Genomic DNA, 24948 nt, shown 5'->3' on the forward strand with positions numbered 1-24948 from the left:
TTAATTAAATAATAGCATTAACAATGGTTTGAGATGTATTATTTTCAGTCTCTGGATAGATAGATAGATAGGTTTAATGCAGGTTTTTTTATAAAGTTTTAATGGGAGTTTGCATATATTTTATATAATTATATCTCAATATATTATTTTCTAGAAGTGTTGCTTTGATAGAGTTTTCTCATCATGATTGATGCTGTTTTTAACAGAACCCTTTTTTTGAGGGGGGGGTGATTGGTTTTGGACATTAGTGTGGTATGAACTTGGCTCAAGCATCAAGCTCTAGCAGCATATGTAACTCAAAGGTTTTGGATTTCATTATAGTCCTTTTAAGCAAATTGCAAGCATTGAGACTATTTCTTCTGTCACAAGTTTAGCACAACTTCAATTATATATATTCACCAGGGACTTTCACCAAATCTATTTTTTTTTTGCTTAATGAATTAGATGCACTTGTTCTCTACAGGTATACAGGAAATGTGTCACCAGTTCATAATATTATAGCACATACGTTTTTTATGTGACAGTATCTTTATGGTGGTGCTGCAAACATAGAAGATGTTGGTGTTGCCATGACCCTCTTTTAGCTTGTAAATTTCACGGCACATTCCACAGTCAATAAGTTTTACAACTTGGCAGCTGTTACAAATGCCATGTATTTTTATTGTTTTCTGAATTGTTTAAAAATAAAACTGTTCTTGAAATTCACTGTTTGTTTGTCTCTTCTTGTCTAAAGGGACACTGTATGCAATACTACTCTATAATGTCCCAGAAATCCTCTTTATTAAGGACCTGTGTTTGTGTCATCACTGAAGAGTAGTTATTTTTTTTATCACTGTTCAACTGGTGGCACCAGCTGTCATCTGGGGTGAACTTGAAGGTGAGATTCTCACGTATATTTTCAGATCTGTCGGAAACATCCGTACGCTTTGTATTTCAATGCCAGTGAATAGTTGTTTTTAGGTTTATTTCATGTTTCTTTTTCAGAACATTTGACTTTGAATATGAATTGAGCATTACGGTCCAGTCATCACTACGAGCAGTGCGTAACAAGTCTTCCTGGTAACGCAGGGTGGGAACTATTAGGGTTCTCTCTGGGTCTGCTTGCCTCAGTCCCCCCTCACACAGTGAACTTCCCATCAGCAGAACCATCGCTAAGCTAACTACATGCAAAAACACTTATAACTGGCGTATAAGGTCAGCAACCTGAAATGATATGTTAAAATGCCACAATAATGTCTATAAAAATGTGTATGTACATGTGATATTTATTTAGATAGTGACCATTATTTTTAAGCAGGTTTTTAAGCAAGTCTTTTACGGTTTGCAGTTTATCAAAAAACTTTGAAAGTTCAGGACCTGCAAAGGTAAGAAGGGTTCTTTTTTTTCTAGTGGTAAACATAGTTAAACAGAAACATTAGGGTATTTGCTATTGAAGGAGGAGGGCAGAAAAGGGTTGATCGGTACGAGAGTTCTTGGCATTTCAGTGTAAAAGATTTGAATTGAATGTGAGCATTCATTGGAAGCCATTGAACAATGTTCAAAAAGTTGTGACATTTGGAAGGTGGAAGATCAGGTAGGCAGCAGCATTTTGTTATATTTAGTTTTTAGCAAATGTTTGATTAATGGTCATTAAATCCATCCTGTCATGGAATGTACTGGAGAAATCCATCTATCCATTATTTGTACTCACTTGGCCAATGCAGGGCTGTGGTGGAGCTGGAGCCTATCCCAGCATGCATTGGGATAGGCAGAGATAGAATACATGGCAGGAACAACCCTTAGACATGGAGCCGGTCCATTGGATGGTAAACACGCACACACACTCACACTTACAGTCAATTTAGTGTCTCCAGTTCACCAGAGAAAATAGTGAATACAAATATCAAAGTGTATAGTGTATGTTAATAAAAAATATGTATTTGAGCTGTATAGTTTTCTTTTTCTGATTTACCAATGCAGAAGAGTATTTCATGAGTTGTTCTAAACTTGTCAAATGTTTTGCTATTACATAGAATTATGATCAATATAAGTAGCTGGGCTGTACCAAACCATGTAACATCCTCTCCAGGTTACTTGAACATAGGAAATTGTTGTTTACCCATTTTTTTTTTTTTTTTACTAATGTTGTTTTACCAATGCTTGTTAAATGTTCAGCAGTGCATTTTGCACCAGCTGTAGGCAAGATGATGTATGGCCAAATGGCTATGGTCATAAAGGAGTGCTTAGTGGCTAATTCTGGTCTGACAGACAGCAATGCAACCCTGCCACAGGAAAAGCCTCCGCTATCTGCTTGTCTCTTGTAATTGCCATGTTATTCTTGATTGCTGCTATACTAATTCATGAAAAAGATGTTATTTTCAAGAGCATGGAAATGTTTGTTCTTTCTCTTCACTCATCATCCTGGACAATGCAAACCATAAATGAATGGAGTTGTTCTTAGTATATTTTTCATACCAATGAAAGGTGTAAATAATAATTTGGTGAGCAGATACTCTACTGCCATTGTTTGTTTTTTTTGTTTTTTTGTGAAAGGGGGTAGCAGCAAGACCTGAGAATAAGGTAGGTTGATACAAGTGTAAAAATGTGTACAATTTGGAAATGTTCCTGAATCTTACACATTTCAAACTATTTACCCGTGATTAGAAATGAATATTGCAGTCAGAAGAGGTGGTTGTGTGGCTTTTTTTTTTTTTTTACTTCTTCCGAATTAGATTTTATCGCCCAGAAAATAATGCTTCCATTAGAAGTTACTTTCAAAAGAGTACACCTTTAGATAAAATAAATTAATCATTTTCAGTTTCCTCTTTAAAGAGGAACTGACAATATTTTACCCCTGCATTTGGAGTAAAGCAAATAAAACTTACAGCAAGTCTGAGGTCCTGACACTGGATACGGCACTTTCCAAGATTGGCACTTGGCTGAACAAATATGTTACACAGCTTAACGGCTGGTAAAAATGTCATGTGTACGCATATTTATAATTTGTTTGGAATAACTTCGGGAATTTTAAATGTGCACGTATCATCATCTGGGCTAAATGTGTAATTTATGATGGCTGAAAACGTGCTTGCCAAGTAGTACCCTTTTCAGAGGAGTTTATGGCATTGCAGGTTTACACTGCACAACATTCTTGAGTAATGCAGACACTACCAAGCAGAACACAGTGAGAGATGGCACCATGTGCCTACGCCCAAACATTCAGACCATGGTGAGAGATGGCCTTACAGTTTTGCAACAACACCTTCTTTCAGTTAGAGAGGACATAGACAAGTAAACACTACCTACTGGCACATTTGCCCCAAGAGATTAGATGATATTTTATTAAACTGTAGCTTGGAAGTGTGTGGAAATGTGTGTTTTTCCTTACCAAAGGACACACATTGAAGATATAAATGTCAGTACATTATTCAGAAAACGCTCCATCTATGGACCTGTGATGTCACAGATGCTCCACGCCTTGCAGCTTCTTGCGCATCACCTCTGACACAGACGCCAGCCATGGCCCTCACACCTCCTCCAAGAGTGTCTTTTTTTAGGACGGCAAGTCCGGGGAAGAAATTTACCACGCATGTCCGGTGGCAGGGGGTCACAGATACAGACGTGGAAAAAGTGCAGGATGAGAGGACAGGAAATCCAATTCCCAACTGGATATGTGCTTCAAATTGCCTAAGTGTGATCATGTTGTCCAACAAGTTCATAAGACATGTAAGTTAGCCCTGAGTAATGGCTTATGTTTTGTCTGCACACAAATTTACTTTCTATAATTCTTTTGTAAAGCTTGACTAAGTTTTTTTTAGTGCAACTCCTGGTTCCAGTGCTCCCTTTCCAGGACAACCTTATGGATTAGATGACTACGAATGTAACTGAAAGAAATAGCCCCATTTGAACAACTACCCCTTTCATGACCAAATCTACCATTATTCCCCCAATGAATAGATATCTCTCTTGAGAGTCCTATTTAAGGTTTGTTGATAGAGATGTACACCAGATGCTGACCAAAGAACATGAATATAAGGTATATAACAACTTCGCTAGGGAACAGAATGATGCACTAATTAGATTAGCAAAGAACACTACCCTGATTATTTTCCCTGCAAGTCTAGCAGCAGAGCACAGATTTCTATAGAAATCTTGTGCAACCCCATGCCTCACATTTACCATGAAATTAAAGAAATTCTTAATTTTTATCTAATTGTATGCAATGTTCATAGATAATGCCTTTCAATTTGTTCCATGAATATATTTTTGGGAAAACAGTTATACAATTAAGCATTTGTTCAATTTAATGACAGAGGACTGCTATTAGCTTGAAACATAACTAGCAACCATGTTGTGACGGAATGTCAGTTACGTTGTTTTTTTTTTTTTAAACTGAGGCCACAGAATGCAGTCAGGAATAAATGTAGCAATCACAGCAATTACAGGGTCAAAGGGTGTCACCTTTGCACTGGCCTGCTACCTGATGCAGGCACCAGCTGATATTTCCTTATATGGCAAAGCCACAGAGTCGCAGGAGGCAGCTGTTGGGGCCCAGAGACCAAAGGAGTTTGAGTGGAGGTTCAGGCCTGAGCTGGAGCTCTACTGCTCTGCTGCTGGGTGTTTTGCTGACACGTGTGACTGTTTCTCTAAGCCTGTTCTGTATGATGGAATCAGCAAGCACATGCAGTTTAATGCAAAAGTATTGGACTAGTGAAACTATTGTTATTTAATTATTTATTCATTTATGTAATTGTAATTCGTACACTGATCTCCCAATATCAATGTAAATACACTCAAATTAAGTCTGCACTTTAACCACACACCGATTGTTGTATTTAAAATCCAACATGCTGGTGTACAAGGCCAAAGTAACAAAAAGTGTGCCACTGTCCCAATACTTTTCCATTTAACTGTACTTCCACAAATCATGTCATAGGACTGAAATGAAATCCCCAAGCTTGTCTGTGTTTCATGTAATTTCTTTATTCAGTTTTTACAAAGGCTTTCACAGTGACGTTCATATTGTATGAAACTTGGAGAGGCTTTGGGTGCAGATTCATCCTGGCTATTCTGCTGCTTCCTTGCCCTTTTGAAAACAAAGAGGAAAATGTCAGTTACAGGAAAATATCATAAACAGGATTATATACATATTTGACAAGCTTTGTGTATGAATTGCACAAATAAGTATGTAACTGAATATTGCATACAGTTTGTCAAAAGACAGCTTATCTGTCTCATCATTGAAACCTGTTCATCTTTATGGGGATCCTAAAAGTTTAAGCCAGCAACAACAACATTGGATAACAGAGATTAAAGTGAGTGCTTCCAGAAGAAAATATTAAGTCATTTAATTAGACACACTGCCCGGTTAAGTACAGACAGAAAAGCACACTTCAGAGGCGGTGTGCAAATCTTAATGGAAAACTCATGCATGGGGTGAGGTATACCAAAGGCATAGACACTGAGTTTGCACAGTCTGTTGAATATGTGGCAATACCCTAATAAAAATACACAAGGAGTTGGTTACTCCCTGCGCATTAGTTCATTTTGATGGTTAGCAATGAACATTCTACAGGCTAACAATTTATATCAGAGGCTTCAATCTGAGTTTAGGAAGCGTCGTAGCACAGATACAGCTCTTGCCATAGTAATCAATGATTTGTTTAATTCCTTGGATTGTGGCTATGTCTCCATACTTATACTTCTTAAATGCTGTCTTTGATGCAGTAGATGGTCATATTGTCCTCTGAGGGCCAGAAAAGTCAGTTGGTCTTACTCGGCCAGTTCTTTTGTATTTGAAATCCTATCTCTCTGACAGGTATCAGTTTGTGGGGGTTAAATAATGAGGTAACTTAGTGCTCAAGGGTAATCCTTGGAGTACCACAAGGATATGTTCTGCGGCCATGAGTCTTGGCTCATGTATGCTGACCCTTGGGGACATTATAATCAGACATGGTGTTACCCCAGCTATGCAGATGACACTCAAATTGATATATCAGTTAAACCCTTTAAAACTAGAGGCTTATCTCAAAGGCATAAATACCTGGCTGACCCAAGATTTCCTCTTATTGAATTCAGATAAGCCTTTAGATAAGAAATGTGAACATATCAGTCTGGAGCTTATTTGTTACCTGTTTCATTAATAATTGATTACAACTTGCTTGTTCTTTTGGGGTTACAGACCTGGTTTTGTGGCCTACTTTCCTTTTTCTGTCTTTACAGTAAACCAGTTTTGTGACAGTATCTTTGTGAAAAGCGCTATGCAAATAAAATTGAATTGAATTGGCGCAGCTTAAATCTAGTTTGCTTACACTAAAATTTGTTTAAAAATATTCTAACCAAACAAAATATTAATGTTAAGATGTTTGAGCAGGAATATTCCTAGAGAGGGGAGTTGCAGCAGCTGACCTGAAGCCTATGACAGGAGCCGTCTGTATACTCTAAGCTGCAAGCAAACCATTGCTCATCTAAATGTCATCAATGACCTTTAAGCTCACAATCCCGAACCTGTTTAGGAAAACCTCAAGCTCTAACCATTAGCCAGAAGTCTACAAAAACAAGACTACAGCGCCACTCAGTGGCTCATGGACGTATTGTCTTGAAACAAAATGATATGACCTCTATGGTTGGATTTTCTACTTCGATGATCGGCTTTAATTATTTACATTGGACTAAATCTTGAAATTGCATTTTTAAAACCCAAAAAAGATCCAAATCATTGTCATCAAAATTCCATCTGGGTGAATATCCAAAATATTTGAATAACCTGATCCTACAACCAGGGTCTGTCTGAAAATTTGAACAGCAGAAACGCTAAAAATTTTAATATAATGAAGGGGCAGTTAAAAAATATACATTTTAGTTTATATGAAAACGGTTTATTTTATCACTGCACATGCTATATTTTTGTTACAGTGAAAGAAATATAAGGTTCTGATTAGCTTCTAAGAAAAGTACTTCCGAGATATGCTTGTTTTTGGAATAGAGATTGTTTGGAAATGTTAATAACTTAAAAGTATACAAATTCTAAGGACTGTAGTCATGTATTGATTGGAATTGCTACTTCCTTTATGGTAGCTTTATATTTTAAAAGACTAATCCCATTTTGTAGCTTTACTCCTTAGTTTAAATTAACCAATAATAAAACCAACAATAATCAAGATCTTATGAGAAACTTACATCATATTTCTTAATACTGAACTACTCTCTTATATAAAATGTCCTCAACTATCTTTGTCAAATTGCTGATTTCTCACATTTGGATTATTTTTGTTTGACATGTTTTGGTTTAATGCAAAAATTTGCCATCAGTCAAAACAGTGCCTTCAGAAAGTTCACCTCAGATGGATTATTTCTCATTTTGCTGTGTCAAGTTAAAGTCAAAATTACAAGTGATGTATATAAAATTAACAAACTTACTTTGCCAGTATCACGGCTCTTGGCTCTCAGCTTGTTGACCTGAGATTCAGCAATGTCAGCACGCTCTTCAGCTTCTTCCAGCTCATGCTGGACCTTCCTGAACTTGGACAGGTGGGTATTGGCTTGTTCCTCCTGAAAGGGCATCAGACATTTTGTCATCGATATATGCAAATGTTTATTCTGAAGTGACAATACTGTACATCGGTTAGGGACCTGGGTTAGCAACTCTAGGGTTGTAGTCACTGCCATTGTACCCTTGAGCAAGGTACTTAACCTGAATTGCATTATGCAGCAGTGTTTGCAAAGTATAAAAGCTGTTTAGGCACTTTGGATAAGTTTTGGCTAAATGCATAAATGTGAAGGTAACATATTTTCCTACCTTGACTGACTGAAGAATAGCATGTAATTACAGACATAAGTTTCTTTACAAAAGCATTTGGTAATGAAAATGAGACTCACCGATTCCTCAGCCTGTCTCTTGTAGGCCTTGACTTTCAACTGAAGTTTGTCCACCAGATCCTGCAGCCTGCCAATGTTCTTCTTGTCCTCCTCAGTCTAAAAACAGGAAACAAAGTTATTTTTTATTTTCTGGTCAGTCCAATACCCGAACACTCCTCCTATGTCACAAAAGGAAACTTTTTCATACCTGGTAGGTGAGCTCCTTGACTCTCCTCTCATATTTACGGACACCTTTAACGGCATCAACTCCACGTTTCTGCTCATTTTCAACCTCGGCCTCCAGCTCACGAACCTTCAAATTAGAATCACATTTGATGTCATTACACAAAAGCACTTGAGATAGAAGTTTTACACAAAGAAAGCTTGATCTTCGGTTAAGACTAGACAGTTGATAGTTTACCCTTGATTCCAGTTTCTGGAGCTGCTTCTTCCCACCCTTCATGGCCAGGTTCTCTGCCTCATCAAGACGGTGCTGCAGGTCCTTGACAGTGACCTCCAGGTTCTTCTTCATCCTCTCCAGGTGAGCGCTGGTGTCCTGCTCCTTCTTCAGCTCCTCCGCCATCATGGCAGCCTGAAATGTTACATGGGGAATGTGCTTTCTATCTTGAGCACCCCTCCTCATTTTATTTGATGTAGCATGTAGGTACATATGTTTTTAATTATCAGAGGGATGTCTGGTAAGATTGTGGATGCATTTAATTGCCTTTACTATGTTGTGTGCTGTGACTCACATCAGTGATGGCCTTCTTGGCCTTCTCCTCTGCATTCCTTGCTTCCTGGATGGTGTCGTCCACTTCACTCTGGAGCTGAACAAAGTCGCCTTCCAGCTTCTTCTTGGTGTTCAGAAGGCTTGTATTCTAGGCAGAGACAGATGCAATGCTCATTAAGGTGCATTCTGCTTTAAGCAGGTGAGCTTGTGAAACAGACTGTGTTCAGAATAACCTTTCATAAGTACCTGGGAGTGCAGCAGACCCACGCGCTCACTGGCATCCACCAGCTCCTGCTCTGCCACTTTACGGCCTCTCTCTGTCTGCTCCAGAGCAGCCCTGAGCTCCTCAATCTCAGCCAGCATCAGTGTGTTCCTGCGCTCCACCATGGCAGCCTGCTCCTTCAGGTCCTCCTGACCTCTGACCGCATCATCAAGGTGCAATTGGGCATCCTAAAATTTTATATAAACCAGACTTAATGAGTACTTGGGGAATTCTTCACAGTCATTTGAAGCTGACAAATGACTGTGCAAAAATCAGGTTAAGAATATGTTACCTTCAGCTGTCCTTGCACGTTCCTCAGTTGTTTCTGGGCTTCAGCGGCCTGGCGATTAGCATGGCTCAGCTGAATTTCCATCTCATTGAGATCTCCCTCCATCTTCTTTTTCACCCTCAGAGCATCATTCCTGCTTCTGACCTCGGAGTCGAGAGTGCTCTGCATGGTCTCAGTCACCCTCTGGCTGTTCCTCTTGACCTGTTCCATCTCCTCATCCTTCTCTGCAAGTTTCCTGTCAACTTCACCTTTTATCTGGTTCAGCTCCAGCTGGACACGAAGGATCTTGGACTCTTCATGCTCCAGAGTTCCCTGCAAGTGAATATAGCACATTTTAGAAATTAACTTTGCTTAATCAAGGTTTTCACAAATGGTTCATTTTGAATGTGAGCATGGAATGCAATACAAGTGAAATATGTAGCACTGATGAAACACACAAACAGATCTTCACTAATACACTAACAGCAATTCACTAAAGACAAATTGAAGTGATATAGATTATTCCTGTTGATGGTTATGAATTGATGTTTATGACATGATGGTTATGAAGCGATGTTTATGAAGTATACCTCTGCCTCTTCCAGTGCAGTCTGGAGCTCTGCCTTCTCAGTCTCCACAGTCTTCTTTGCCTTCTCCAGCTCATGGATGGCTTTTCCTGTCTCGCCGATCTGCTCGGTTAGGTCTGAAATCTCCTCTGCAGACACAAATAAAAGGCCTTCAGCACCACAATATAGTCCTGTCTGATATTATTCTCAATACACCCATCTTAAGGCAATGGAATGTTAATATTCTTGTAATTATTTGAGACAACTATGATTACCATGGTAAATTGTAAATACAGTACATTTTCATTCAGTCATTGTAGTTTTTAAAATAATTGTATTTTATCCAGGGAACTCAATATTTTTCCCATCCTTTTGACTCAAACATACGTTGCAAGTTCTTGTTCTCTCGCTTCAGGGTCTCCAGCTGATCCAGAGCTTCCTCATAGGAGTTCTTCATCTTGAAGAGCTCAGTGCTGAGAGAACGAGCCTCTTTCTGAGCTCCTTCCAGCTCTGCCTGGCCTTCCTCAAACTTCTGCTTTGCTTCTGCCAGAACCTAGAGGAAATGACTTGATGTGACTCTGATTCGATATCAGACCTTCATTTATATCTCAAAGAATCCAAAAGGATGAGGATTCCAAGCATGTTCTTGCATTACCTTGTCAAAGTTCCTCTGCTTCTTGTCAAGGTTGGCGGCCTGGGCATTTGCCCTCTCCACATCAATCATGAGGTCTTCCACTTCTCCCTGCAGTCTCTGCTTGGTCTTCTCCAGGGAGGCACACTTGGAGTTCACAGCCTCAATTTGCTCCTCAGCCTCTTGCAGACGCTGGGCCAGCTTTTTCCTGATGGAAGTGATATCAGTTAAATGTGTAAGATTTCTGATGTGAGTCACACATACATAGTAGTAAGTATTGATGTATAAATTGTGAAATTACTTGGCCTCTTCCAGCTCCTCTGTGCGCTGGATGGCATCAGTCTCATATTTGGATCTCCACTGAGCCACCTCGCTGTTGGCCTTGGACATTCCACGCTGAAGCTCAGCCTTGGCCTCCTGCTCCTCCTCATATTGCTCCCTCAGCAAGTCACAGTCGTGGCGGGCTGACTGCAACCCATGGGCCAGGGCATTCTTAGCCTGTGGAAGATAGAAGACGTTAGCATAAATCCAGTCACCTTAGGGCAAATCTATCTTCACTTATCAACAGGCAGTGTAAGAAGTGTAATATATTACCTTAACCTCCTCCTCAAGCTGTCTCTTCAGCTCCTCAATTTGCTGAGTGAAAGCCTGTTTGCCTCTTGTTAGCTGCGACACCAGGGCTTCCTTCTCTTCCAACTGTCGGCCAAATTCACCTGAGTGGACAGTACAATGTATAGAAATAAAAAATAAAAATAAAAACTATGTTTGTTGTCTTGAAATTACAAGACAAAATATTTATAATATATTTATTTATCATGGTACCAATAGCATTTTTACTGATTCAGGAGGGCACAGATTGTTCTGTTAATTTTAATATTGAGTGTTGTCTACAGATAACTCATGAATTAACAACAATTAAATACATTGCTATTGTTCAATGTATTCCACTGAAGTGTTTTTTAGATTTTGAAGACAAACTCAAAAACAATGAAACTTGTCTTTACCGTTCTCTGTCAGCAGTCTGGCTTTCTGTGCACCGAAATCATTTAACTGGCGCACGTTTTCATCATTCTTGGTCTTGACTTCACTGAGTTGATCCTCAAGAGTACGACACAGCTTCTCCAGATTTGACTGTTAATAAGAATGGTTTTCAGTTTTTATTTTACCTGTTAAATTATTTATCATTATTATAATATTCATGAACACAGATATCAAGTCACTGACCTTAGTTTTAGCAATAGCCTCCATGTTGCTTGAAAGGTCATCAATTTCCATTTTAAATTCACTCTTCTCCTTCTCCAGCTTCTGCTTAACTCGCTGAAGGTTGTCGATTTGTTCTCCCAGTTCAGCCACGCTGTCGGCCTGCTTCTTGCGAAGAGCGGCAGCAGTTGCTTCATGCTGGAGGGTGGACTCCTCCAGGTCGCGACGCAGCTTCTGGAACTCAGCTTCACGCTTCTTGTTCATCTCAATCTGAGCAGCAGTTGCACCTCCAGCTTCCTCTAGCCTCTCACTGATCTCCTCAAGTTCCCTGGAGAGATCAGCTCTCTGCTTCTCAACCTTAGCCCGAGCAGCACGCTCAGCCTCGATTTCCTCCTCCAGCTCCTCAATGCGAGCCTATAGATTTAAAGAGTTACATGGTATGTCATCCAATGAAATTTGGTAATATTTAATTAATCTAAGGGACTACTAATCATATACCTGAAGCTCCTTAATCTTCTTTTGAAGCTGAGCACCCAAGGATTGTTCATCCTCTATCTTGCTGAGGAGCTGGCTGGTCTCAAAGTCCTTCCTGTGAAGCACAAATACTTTCAATATGTAGAGATGCTCTCAGATTTAATTCTAAAGTAGATTGTTTAGGAGAATTAATTCTTACTTCTTGAGTTTCTCCTCTGACTGCTGTTTGTCATTCTCCAGATCCATTACGGATTCCTGAGCCATTTTCAAATCACCCTCAAGCTTTCTCTTAGCTCTCTCAAGATCCATGCGAAGTTTCTTCTCTTGTTCCAGAGAGCCTTCAAGCTAAAATATTAAAAGTACCTCATCAAGATTTAAGAATTAAGATCACTTGCATTATTATATCAACCACAGAGAAAACCAAACTCACATCATCGACTTGTTGCTCGAGCTTGGTCTTGGCTTTGGACAGAGTGTTGACTTTGTCTTCCTCTGCCTGCAGATCATCCAGGGTCTGCTGGTGTGCCTCTTGGAGGGCTTTCTTCTCCTTGCTCAACTTGCCAATGCTCTCATCCTGAGAGGTCATCTCTTCAGTCAGATTTTTCACCTAGAAATATTCCACAGCATTAGTACAGAAGAACATTTATAGAGTTGAATTTACCATTTTTATAGTTAATTTGAACTGAAACCTTGTTTTCTGTGGCATGTTTCTCCTTTTCCACTTTAGCCAAGGTGAGCTCCAAGTCATCAATGTCTTTCTTCAGCTCAGAGCACTCATCCTCTAGTTTCCTCTTCTTTGCAGTGAGCTCGGAATTCATTTCCTCCTCATCTTCTAGTCTCTCAGTTGTTTCTTTGAGTTTTGCTTCAAGCTGAATCTTACTTTTGATGAGTCCCTCGCATCTCTCCTCAGCATCTACAAGACCTTCAGATTCCTGGGATTATAATGAAAGAAAATACATGAGTGTGAAAAAAGACTCTCTGGACCTTTGAAGTGTTGGTGTTAATAGATTGATTAACAATAACACACGGTCTTTTTGTATGTGTGCTAAGGTTAAACAGTAGAACTCACAGATGCTACTTGGAGCTGCAGGTCATTCTTTTCTTGCAGCAGAGAAACCATTTTCTCTTCAAGCTCCTTCTTTTTCGCTTCTGCCTTGGCCAGATCTTCCTTGCATTTTGTAAAGTCCTCCTTCATTTGGGCCATTTCCTTCTCAGCTTCAGCACTCTTCAGCAGTGGCTTGATCTTGAAGTACACCTTCATCCATGGCCAATGTTTCACATTCATGAATGAGCGGATGTTGTACTGGATTGTGAACACTGACTCTCTGTGTAATGAACACATTGGACGCAGTTATGTTATTCATTCAATGAAAGTTACTGACCTCACTTCAGTAGGAAAAATGAATGCTGGTGGGTAGAGAAATGAAATATGCTGTACTGTGTTGTGAAATCAGACTCCACGTGTCATAGGCAAGACAATCAATTGAAATTAAATGTTAATCCCATGATTTTAAAAATAACCTGGTTTTAAAAGCTTCCTTAATTAAACTTCTCAGAAGGAAAAAAATCTGAAAAAAATTAGAACTGTTTCAATGAGAAGCAGCCTTTTGTCAGGTAAGTCAATTTGCTCTTTATCGCAGTGAAGCAGTGTTGCTTTTACTTGCCTCCTCTCCATCATCTTCACAAACTCCTTTCTCATGAGGAAACCACGGCACAGAGCCTGAGTCATGGTCACCAGAGCAGCCAGTTTCTCATCTCGCATCTCCTCCAGGGTACCCAGAAGCCCAGCTTTGAAGAACACCTACAATGATTTTCAGTTAAGCTCTCCAGTTATATTCTTTGAATGTTTAGAAGCAGTCAGAATCATGTTTATTTACAACAAATTAGCTTCTTTACCTTAGTGTGCCCAAATTTGTACTGAGTGTGATCAACATCGATGGATCCCAAGAGCTTCTCAGAAGCTTTCTTGTTGTCAATGAACTGCCCTTCTGGGATAACACTGGCGTTCAGTACTTTGTACCTGTGAAAGGTAGATTGAAGTTGTCAGATTCTCAGATATTGTTACAAAAGGAAAATAAAAACATGCACATGATGGTGTGATGGGACTATTGAATCACCTCTGCTTGAAGTCAGCATAGAGAATTCTGCTGGGGAAACCCTTTCTGCAGATTCTGATACCTTCCAGCACACCATTACACCTTAGCTGGTGGATAACGAGGAAGTTCTCCATGAGACCTGTGGAGGTTTTCAGCATTATGAGTTACACAGTTTTGAGTGCATATGGGCTGTTTATTTGGGCCAGAACTTGTTGTGGACTGTTGAAACAGTACCTGGTGTTTTAGATTCATTGGGAATCAGGCAACGCACAAAGTGAGGATGTGTGCTTCTCAAGTTGGTCATGAGCTTGCCCAAGTTCTCCTGCAGCATGATACAATAAATGTTGGTCAGTTTCTGCCACAATATTACAGTTTAATTTTACAGGCTTCCTATTATGCAATTAAGCCACATAAAACCTACCCTAAACTGAGAGGACACAGTCTGCATGGAACCACCCTTCTTCTTGCCTCCCTTCTTGGCTCCACCCTTTGCCTCTGAAAAAATTGGCAGTTTCATGTCATGTTTTTCATATTATTTTCATGTGAACAAATTGAGCTAGGCTAAAAACTTAATCATCATTTCATGGATGAGTAATGATTTGAAAGGTTCTGTAATGCTATCACATGTTTAAAAGTTAAGCTCATGTTCACTTTACTTTCACTTTTCTTACCCTCAGCCCCAGCAGTGGCTGCATACAGGAGAGCCAACAGTTTAACTGAGGACTTCTGGTACAGCTGCACAACAGAGTCATTCAGGGGGTCCTTGTTCTTGTCCAGCCAGCCGCAGATGTTGTAGTCCACAGTGCCAGCGTAGTGCACCAGGGAGAAGTGGGCCTCAGCCTTGCCTTTGGCAGGCTTGGGTTTCTGGAATGCATTGGACTTGCCAAGATGCTGGTCATACAGTTTGCCCTTGAAAGTGGCATCTGAGGCCTTGGGGAACATGCACTCCTCTTCAAGGATGGAGAAGATGCCCATTGGCTGTTAAAAGAAGAAATTATGTTCACATGAATTCAAGAAGCCATTTTTTTGTATGTCACACTTATTTTGTAGTTACAACTCTCCCTCACCTTCTCAATGAGTTCAATGCAGGCAGCCAAATCCATACCGAAGTCAATGAACTCCCAATCAATTCCCTCTTTCTTGTACTCCTCTTGTTCCAGCACAAACATGTGGTGGTTGAAGAACTGTTGCAGTTTCTCATTGGTGAAGTTGATGCACAGCTGTTCCATGCTGTTGTACTTTGAGTGAAAATAATGACGCAAGTCAGCACTAATTATGTTGCATGTTAAAGGAAATCATTTTTGCATTTTTATGACTTATTACTTACATCAAAAATTTCAAAGCCAGCAATATCCAGCACACCGATGAAGAACTGTCTGGACTGCTTTGTGTCCAACATCTGGTTGATGCGGATGACCATCCACAAGAACATTCTCTCATAGATAGATTTGGCCAGAGCCATTACTGAATTGTTGACCTGTAAAAGTAATACAAACACTATAAGAATAACTTCTGTGCTCAAAGGATGTTGAAGCAATTCAGCAGTTCCTTATTTATGAAAATGGGATTTTTAAATTTGTATAGTAAATGCAAGTAAACTGAAGAACACGTGTCTTGAAGCATAAATACTCTACCTGTGGTACAGTCTGCCCCTTGGTGACAAACTCATTGCCGACCTTCACTCTGGGATAGCACATAGCCTTAAGCATATCAGCTGAGTTCAAGCCCAAGAGATATCCAACTTTATCAGCCACTGGAATGAGAATGCAGCAATGTGAGAATGAGGGATTGTGGTTACACAGACACTGATTAGCACAAACCTAACATATCTTTTCTGTGACCTGATGACTAGCCAGTCAAATGCACAATGATGTAGAACCAATTTACTTAGTTTTAGTGTTGTTCTGTACATACTGTAAATGTATTATGGGCACTAAATGACCAGGAGTTTAGCTTTTAGGAGTTTTGATGTTGTGATCGTGGTTTTCTTTCATCAACTGCTAATAATTATCATAACCAGAATTATTATTAAATTTGTATGAAGAATTTTTTTGCTAGAAACATTTTTGCTCTTGTAAAATCTATCATAGCTGATTTATAGTTGACCTGACAATTGAACAAAAAAATGAAAATGGCTGATTTCTCGGTAACTGTACTCACCCTCTGTGCCATCAGGTTCAGCCTGCTCCTCACGCTGCTTCTGTTTGAACTTCATGTTACCATGGTGAATCACAGCACCAGTCAGCTTGTAGATGCCCATTTTCTCATCATTGGTGAAGCCCAAGATGTCAATGGCAGTCTAGATGACAAGGATGGGTTTAGATTAGAGAATGTTTGTGAAGTCTCGCTGTCCTTACTGACTATTGTAAGTCTATCAAGCACAAAAAAAGCTATTATTAATAGAAGACTTTCAGATACATCACTGTCACATTACATTATTAATATAATTGTTTTCCTTATTTATTAGTAGCCGTCTTAACTTGTGCTAGTTTCAACCTGCTCACCAATGGAATTGTTTGCTTAGTACACAGTTGTGCTAATATGGGAGGTAAAATTCAATAAGATAGGTGTCATTGAGTTTTATATGAGTTTTCAAGTAGCTAACCAGGAAGCTACATAGGATCGATGACATCATTCACATCAGGAACATTGATGATGCAGCTAGCTAGCAAGCAATCAAGGGTGTCATTAGTTAGTCAATCTAGCTAAGCAGCTACATTGCCAATAATATAGAGTAGATCATTTATATTAGTCAAAAAGCACACATCACCATTAGAGAACTTAGTTGGAAGCTTAGAAACTGGCATAATTTTTTAAAATTATATTTACATTTGTGTGGCTGTAATGAATTTTTTATTTGCTTTTCTTTTCCTAATTAATTTGTAATTATGCATAGAAATGAAATGAAAGACATTCCACAGATTATGTAAGCGTACCTGTTATCGCTGTACGAGTACCCTATGAGCACTTTCACCATTTTAAAACTAGACATGTGTGGTGTGCAGACAGTGTAAGCTAACATTTTCTATGCTTTAGAGCGGAAGCTTGATGGAGTCAAATGTGGCGATCAACACTTGCTTTGTAAATGAGTGCTCTGATTTGTGGTCAACTACCCAATTAAGAGGTTAATAGAGGGTTATGAGCCTTTGGAGTATGAGCCTTTGCCATGTGTGAATCACTCACATCTGTGGCCACCAGCTCCTCCTTGTCATCAATGCTGGCCACTGTGATCTGGCCCTGGCTGATCATGGGGAAATCGTAGGGGTTGGTTGTGATGAGCGTCATTTCTGTTAAAAACAAAAGGTTGATTGAGATCAGTCAGACATTTCCCCATGTTTTCCCCTCATATTATTTTATAAAGTTTCATGTAGGCAATCTCACCAATCAGCTCAGGTTTGTGGTTGGTCATCATCTGGTAGAAGATGTGGTAGCCTCTCTCATCTGGGAGCTGGAATGTTACTCTGGACTTCTCCAGCAGATCTGGCCAAGAAAGATTTTAAAAATCATATCAAATGAACATTCCCATAGAAATAACCTATGAATGTTAAAATTAACAAATTTTTTTTTTAAACTCACAAGTCTCAATGTCAGCACTGGCCAGTTTTCCAGATGTGCCAAAATGAATTCTGATGAATTTACCCTATTGGAAACAGTACAGTGTTATTAGCATTGGTGAACTGTCAACAGATTCCAAGAAATCCCTTTAATGGCTTATGGTTTCCTTTCACACTTACAAATCGAGAGGAGTTGTCATTCCTCACAGTCTTGGCATTTCCATAAGCTTCCAGCAGGGGGTTAGCAGCAATGATCTGATCCTCCAGGGATCCCTACAGAAGGCAAAGGATTTGACGAACACAGGTCACAGGAGATAAACTCCAGCATGTTCCTGCACTTTCAATGCCTTTATTCTGCTATTTTCAATATAATGTACATTTATCTCTTTCAACAACGCGTTGCTCAATGATGACCGAAACATTTTCTCACCTGTATTTTGCCACCTGCTTCTTTCTTTTTGTCACCTGCCACTGCGATTGTCGCAAAGTACTGGATGACACGTTTGGTGTTCACAGTCTTTCCAGCACCAGATTCTCCACTGAGAATTAAGAAAGGCAAGAGCAGGTCACCCTGGAGAAGTCTTGTTAAACCAGATCCAATACAAGATGAGCAGTTATTTTTGTACAGGTAAAGAAGCTTCCTGGAAATACTTACGTAATCAGGACAGACTGATTTTCTCTATCTGCAAAAACAAAGTGTATTTTTTTAGCAAATCTATTGAATTACAGTAAATATGAAAGTAAAACATGTCCACAGACCATTTTAAGTGCACCCTTACCAGTGAGCATGAACTGATAGGCATTGTCTGAGACAGAGAAGATGTGTGGTGGGGCCTCCATGCGCTTTTTGCCTCTGTAGGCCGATACGACCTCTTGGTCGTACACTGGGAGCCACTTGTAGGGATTTACCGTGGCACAGAACAGCCCAGAGTAGGTCTGAAACAGGAAGGCAACACATTTCAGATAACCTGCAGATTTCATGCAACATGGAAAAATCATGAATTGTGAACAGTTTTGAATGACTTACGTAGATCATCCATGCTGCGTAACGCTCTTTGAGGTTATACAGCACAGAGGCTTCATTGAGGTGAGTCATCATGGCCATGTCCTCAATTTTATCGAACTTGGGGGGGTTCATTGGGGTGACATCATCCTCCTTAACTGTTACAGTCTGAAAAAAAAGTCATGTCATCAGATAATCAGCCAAGACCCTTAGAATGTTAAGCATGTTTAAATTGCTCAGTGGATATTTTTTCTGCAATAGTTGAAAGACGTACTTCTTGAGTGTCAGTGACTTTGACGGTGACTTTGCCCCCTTCTTTGCTCAGGATTGTGCCTTTAAGGTACAGCTCCTTAGTATCAGTCACATAGCAGGCAGTCTTGGCATCGAAAGGTCTGCTTTGAGCCTCGAGTCTCTCCTGCTCCGGCTTCCGCAGGTAGATGGCGGCCTTGCCGTAAACGGCCATTTCGGCGTCGGTACTCATGGTTGCTGCTCACTGTGGTGGTACAGAGTATTACAGTTTAGTAAACACTCCCTTCATAAACTTTCTTATTCTTTAAGTACATTTTATGTTTGTCTTTAAGAAGAAAGAGCATCACAGATTATCATTGTAGCATTGCTCCCGGGCAGCTAGTTGGTTTGATAATTATCTTTACAATAGAACTCTCAGTGTATATATTGATGGGGAAAATTGTGCATCAGTTTTGATCACCAGGGATGTACCTCAAGGGTCTGTCCTTGATTCCATTATATTTATATTTCATATTAATAACATGTCTTTACCTATGCAGGGTTTTAAAAACCATCTGTAGTCAGACAACATCATCATTGACTTCTATACCACTTTGTCTCAAGCAGTTCAGTAACTCCTACTGTTGTATTTTAACAACCTTCTAGCTGATCTCTGTGATCTTAATTGAGTTTTTAATCTCAATTCTAATAAAACAAAGATTATGTATTTATTTAGATCTCATTCCCAGGCTGCTGCTAATAAAATATTTCTACCATGTATTGGAAATGTATTGAGCACATAACATCTTCCAAATATTTAGAAATTTGGCTGGATGAGAAACTCAAATTATAACCCACAATGACTGTCTTGTTTTTTGAAAAAGCAAAAATTAATTTATATTTATTTTATAATTATAAACAAGCCATTTTATGTTCTATGCTAGAAGGAAACACATTTTAACTGCCTATCTTCCTGTGATTGATTGCAGAGACATTCTGCACCTGTGTGCCCCCAACACTACCATGCGGGCCACTGGCAGTTCATCACAGTGCCTTTGTTAGTCTCAAATGCAAAACCTCTCATCCGCCATTTTGATTTGCTTTTCACTGTGCCTTAACCTTACTCTGAATTTGGGAAGATTGCTTTTGTTTACTGTGCTTCATGGTGTTTAAATCAGCTCAGCTTCAGCATTCCATCCCATTGTTTACTATTTTAAGCTTTTTACGAACCATAAAAGCTGTCAGGTGTCCTTACTATGACGGATAAGGTGCCGTTGACCTGTTAGATCAAGAAGACTCTTTCCATTTCGTAATTGATTTTGTGTTCTACTACTTTACAGAATTGTTAAATGTAGTGTGCTGAAACTTAACATTTTTATCTCAATGGGACTCGCCTAGGTAAATAAAGGATCATGTAAAATAAAAACATACCTTTTCTCACCCCCCAAGAGCAGTTGTATTCCAGGACACTGTAAAACATTATGTTTTTAAAACACTTTCAATTCAGCTTTTTTTCTGCAAACATAAAATGTCTAATTAAAATAACAGCCATTACAATCATCATCAGAACATACACATATAGAATGACAAGAACAGGCCATTCAGCCATCTAGGCTGGTTCAACATATTTGTGCCAACCTTCTCTGATCTATTCATTTATTCACATATTTCAGCCACATGAAAACCACATTTCAGATGTGTTTTAACAATCCTCTGTATGCACACACACAAACAAACCCACATGCACACACACGCACACACACACACACACACACACACTCATGACAACTGCATGAGTCCCTACAGCATTAAATAAAGACAGTAAAATGTTCATATGGGATCTGCTCCGACAGTGTAGGCTGAATGATGTGTGGGACTCACCACAGGCTGTGTCGTAATGTCCTTCTGTGTTGTGAACACCTCTGTGCTGCTCCTTATATTGGGTTGTAAGTGCTAGCCCAGCACAAGCTATATTTGGACATCAAGGTATGGTCAAGCTTTGGTCAAGGTATGGATTTGTCGGTAGTTTCAGCCAATTATGGATATGTTAAGATGTGGCTACTTTATCCAATCTGTAGATCTTTTTTTTTTTACGGTCAGACATTTAAGAAAATCTTTGTAACCAATCACAGGCATGTATATTCTCCAAAGTATATTTCATAAGTATTTTAAATTTTAGAGTTTCAGAAGGACATTCTTCTAAAAGTCAGAAATATCGGTAAGTTTTGATAAATGTTTTTTGTTGAATGTTTTGGTTTCAGTGAAAATTCTTTGTCGTACATACCAACAAAATCTTGTCTTTGTACAGATTTGCATATTTACAAAGCAGTATATTTCTAAAGCTGGTCCTGCTTCCAACTAGTGATGGGAAGATGTAACATGGGATATTTATTTGTTTATTACCTTAGTTTTACTTTAAAGAGACATAATCAAATTCAAATGTGATTAATGTCAGTTAATTGAGCTTCAGTGACTTCAGCTGTTGCAGGGTCACCTCTTTTTTGAGTTTAAGAGCTGATTTGAGAAAACAGGCTAGAGATCACAATTAGACCGAATGTCTATACCTTGTATTTGTGACACAAAATTTTCCAACTGAAGTTGAAATGAAAATAAAAATCAATTACTGTATAATAATGTAACTGTTAAGAAAATAATTCTACACATACTACTGGAGAAATATTATGTTTACATGTAACCTTTAGCACAAAATAGAATTCATAATATTGAATATTTATTTCAGCTTATATGTTTTTAATATGAATTTATAGAATATTTTTTAAATTTTCAAGACCTTTGTCATGTCACAGAAATTCTATTTTATTTATCTGTTTATTGTTACATCTGGCTCAAAATTTAACATGCTCATTTAGTGCTGTAGTTATGTCATATATCAAGTCATAGACATATTTCAAGAGTCAAACTGTCAAAAAATGTCGTAGACAGTGACAGATAATGTGACGAATACATGAACATACATTGCAAATGCCCTAATCACAAATAGTCCTTTCTTTATCAATATTTATTATTTTATAATTTTCAAACTGTACATTGCACATGATTGCGTGTGGGACACTCAAAGTGCAGGGCAGCCACGATGGAATTGTATGCATTTATTGCCATGTTGTGATCAAATGTACATTTTCAGTAAAGAACAGATAGCAGCAGAGTTACGTGTTATTAATGTGCAATTAACAGGTGTTTTTGTAATAGTTTCAGTTATAAAATATATTGAATAATATTGAAATGCAACACATAGATTCATAGATTATATGATCACTGATCGCAGTGTTTGCAGTTCATTGGTAATAGTGTTTTCCTGTTACTGCTTAATCTAAGATGTGTAATAAAGCAGTCATCGCTTGTTAATATGTAATACTCCTAGGTTGTTGCTTGATGCGTTTGCCCTCACATAACTGACAGTAAATGTTTATGAGGTTTTCTTAGTGGTTAAGAAGGTGAGGATATATTTATTTCCTAGGAAGGATTGATAGGCTTCCACGCATGCAGTCAGTCTGCAAGCACACCAGCGGCCAGCATCTGTTCGCTTCTCATCAGCATTCCTGGCATGTTCACCATGACAGGAACTAAGCACTTCTGTGAGCTCCTCACTGCAGGGGGGACTCTAATTCCAGACCGGTGACCCTCTCCATGTGTGGCGAGTGCGAGTCTCACTAGCTATCCTGCTGCTGTAACTGCTAGGAATGGCAGTTTTACAAAGGTATGTAGATATTCTAATCCCACTTCTGCTCTCTCTCTCTGTTTGATTTTAGTGATGGGCTTTGGTTTTACTTGTGCAGGTGATTGTGTGGCAGGTCTGTGTGTTTTGATTGAGTTAACAGGCTTTGATTTAACCTGTACAGTTAGTTGTTTATTAGGCCCTTGGGGCTTAGCGCCATGCTTAGCATTAGCGTTAGGCTCACTGGGGCAGTTGACCCCAGTGTAGCAGAGCTCATAAATACAACCTGATAGGAACATGTTTCCCCCTGAGGAACGTGTGTGTGACCCCTGTATCAGGAGACCTGTCCTTTTGTGGGCACAACTTTTACCTTATTTTCCTTTGAGCTGCAGCTGCTGGTCCCAGAACAGCCCACAGAGAGAGGGGGAGTAAGGACACCACTACTCTACTGCTGCGTGTGTGTGTGTGTGTGTGTGTGTGTGTGTGTGTAAATAGGGTCCGAGAAAACAGCACAAAGAAAAAAACAGCACCTTGTTGCAGTAGATGTGCTATGTGTCTGTCAATGTCTAAATCAATGCAAATGACAAAAACACACAATACCTATACAACATGCAATACCATCCAAAACTGTTGCCACCATTGGTAAAGATGAGATAAAAAGGCTATGAGAAAATGTGTTTTTTATCAGCTTGATGTTGCACTCTTGCACACTTGAAAAAAATTTGTTCACAGAAAATAAATATTTTCTCAACAACATGTTTGCTGTAATTATCCATGAAATTCTTATGAAAAACTCAAATAGAATTATATTGTGATTATATTCTGCTTTTTATGTTCATTAGAGTCTTCAGGAACACTGTTGACTTCCTGTTCCTCTTGGGTGTATAAATATGAGCTGACACACACGTCAAACTTCATTAGTTGTTCATCAACATGGGAAAGGTTAGAAAACCCACATTGAATGAGACAGAAGGTTGTTTATCTTCATAAATTAGGCATAAAATGGATACAAAATTATCTAATCACATTAAAACACCCATCTCCACTACTAGGGCAATCATTATGAAGCTAACAGGCTGTGATGAACCTGCATGAAAGAGCACAAGTGTCTTATGCCCCCACCTATAGTGAGGAGGGTGGTTGGAGAGAAACAAAATTCTCCAAGGGGGGCGCAAAGACTCCAAAACTAGCACTTCCGCTTCCAGAGAAGCTATTCGGAAGGTTTGCCAGGAGAAAGCCTCTCCTGTCATCAAACCAGAAATGTCAGTATGTGGAGTTATGTGCTAAATGTGTTTGGAACTTTGATTGGAAAAACATTTCAAAGAATTCCTATAAATAATAAGAAAATAATAATAATAATAATCATAATTATTATTATTATTATTATTATTATTATTATCAATAATAATACAAATAATACATAAAAATAAATCAATCAAAATGAATAAATAAATAACAGACCACAACATCAAGCTTTTGCATCCCAGACCTAAACACCACTGAAAACCTGTGGGGGTGAGCTTAACAAGAGAGTGCACAAGCAAAGACCACAGACTTTTGTGGATCCTTTGCTATGTATTCTCCAACCTTGACAAACAGCACAGAAGACAGTGTAATTGTCTTGGAACAGCAAGGGTGTAGGAAGTAGTTGCGCCAACAATTGGGATGTCTTTTTCAGAGTATTTTGTGTAAAAGAATGAATTTTCACACTGAGCAAAGGTATTTTAATATGATATATTTTTAGACATTGCTGAGCAGAAGAAACGTGATAAATGATAAAGTGAATTTTATTCATCATTTTTTGTACATACAAATAACCCATAAATGAATATTTGCAATGTCTTTTAGAGGTTTTTTTTTTTTTTTGCACCTGCTTTTCCCTAAAACACCCCTCGCTGAATCTGCCCTGCCTAGGATTGGTCAGAGAATGACACTTTGAATCTGACCAATCATAACGGGGCGGATACAGCATGAGGTCGCATTTTAGGCAAAAGTGGGGCAAAAAAAAAAAACACCTTTCGGAGGACACTGCATTCACAGCACTAATCCTGCACGTGCTATTAGACATCCTGTCCAGCAGAGGGAATTATCCTCACACTGTCCTCACATGTACTGCACTGTTACCCTGCGTGTCCTTGGGGGCTATAAATCAGCTAGCGCGCCACGTGCTGTGGCTGTTACAGGACCGGGACACGGTAGGGAAGTTAACTTCATCATCGGGGAGGACAACACGAGTTGCAGCAGCAGCAGAGGCCCATAGCTTCAGCTGTCAGGGGTCAAGGGTCACGTCGCACACATTCCACCAGCGTACCATGTGTCAGTCCCTGCCTGCCTCCTGACTGACACAGCATCAGTTTTAAAAACACCTTTGACAATCCAGGAAACTCAAAGCTATTTTATGGTATATTTATTTCACACTTTTGA

General features: G+C 39.1%; 1 protein-coding gene across 1 annotated transcript; it reads right to left on the reverse strand.

The window, feature by feature from the left end:
* Nucleotides 1-4966: 4966 nt before the first annotated feature.
* Nucleotides 4967-19113, reverse strand: LOC118213218 (myosin heavy chain, fast skeletal muscle-like). Its single transcript, XM_035392015.1, has 39 exons — nt 18895-19113; nt 18645-18788; nt 18397-18553; nt 18273-18300; nt 18048-18156; nt 17798-17890; nt 17640-17703; nt 17445-17543; nt 17247-17350; nt 16224-16362; nt 15698-15816; nt 15391-15540; nt 15131-15301; nt 14735-15041; nt 14485-14558; nt 14298-14385; nt 14085-14202; nt 13864-13987; nt 13632-13768; nt 13037-13292; nt 12657-12899; nt 12398-12574; nt 12167-12312; nt 11992-12082; nt 11518-11907; nt 11298-11424; nt 10888-11006; nt 10595-10791; nt 10318-10501; nt 10050-10215; nt 9687-9811; nt 9121-9429; nt 8813-9016; nt 8589-8714; nt 8258-8428; nt 8045-8149; nt 7858-7953; nt 7399-7530; nt 4967-5065 (listed from the first exon to the last, which is right to left on the reverse strand). Exons 1-39 carry the CDS (start codon nt 19099-19101, stop codon nt 5045-5047), a joined length of 5817 nt encoding a protein of 1938 aa, XP_035247906.1. The 5' UTR covers nt 19102-19113; the 3' UTR covers nt 4967-5044.
* Between the last annotated feature and the right edge of the window lie 5835 nt (nt 19114-24948).

Source organism: Anguilla anguilla, chromosome 14, assembly GCF_013347855.1.
Source record: "Anguilla anguilla isolate fAngAng1 chromosome 14, fAngAng1.pri, whole genome shotgun sequence".
Taxonomy (NCBI): domain Eukaryota; kingdom Metazoa; phylum Chordata; class Actinopteri; order Anguilliformes; family Anguillidae; genus Anguilla; species Anguilla anguilla.

Excerpts from the sequence above, each read along its gene's own strand:
- LOC118213218 (XM_035392015.1), bottom strand. The coding sequence starts at position 19,101 with ATGAGTACCGACGCCGAAATGGCCGTTTACGGCAAGGCCGCCATCTAC. Across the intron at positions 11,425-11,517 it reads AGGCTATTGCTAAAACTAAG|TCAAATCTGGAGAAGCTGTG; the intron begins GTCAGTGACTTG and ends TCTTATTAACAG. Across the intron at positions 7,531-7,857 it reads AGAGACAGGCTGAGGAATCG|GAGGAACAAGCCAATACCCA; the intron begins GTGAGTCTCATT and ends ATGCCCTTTCAG.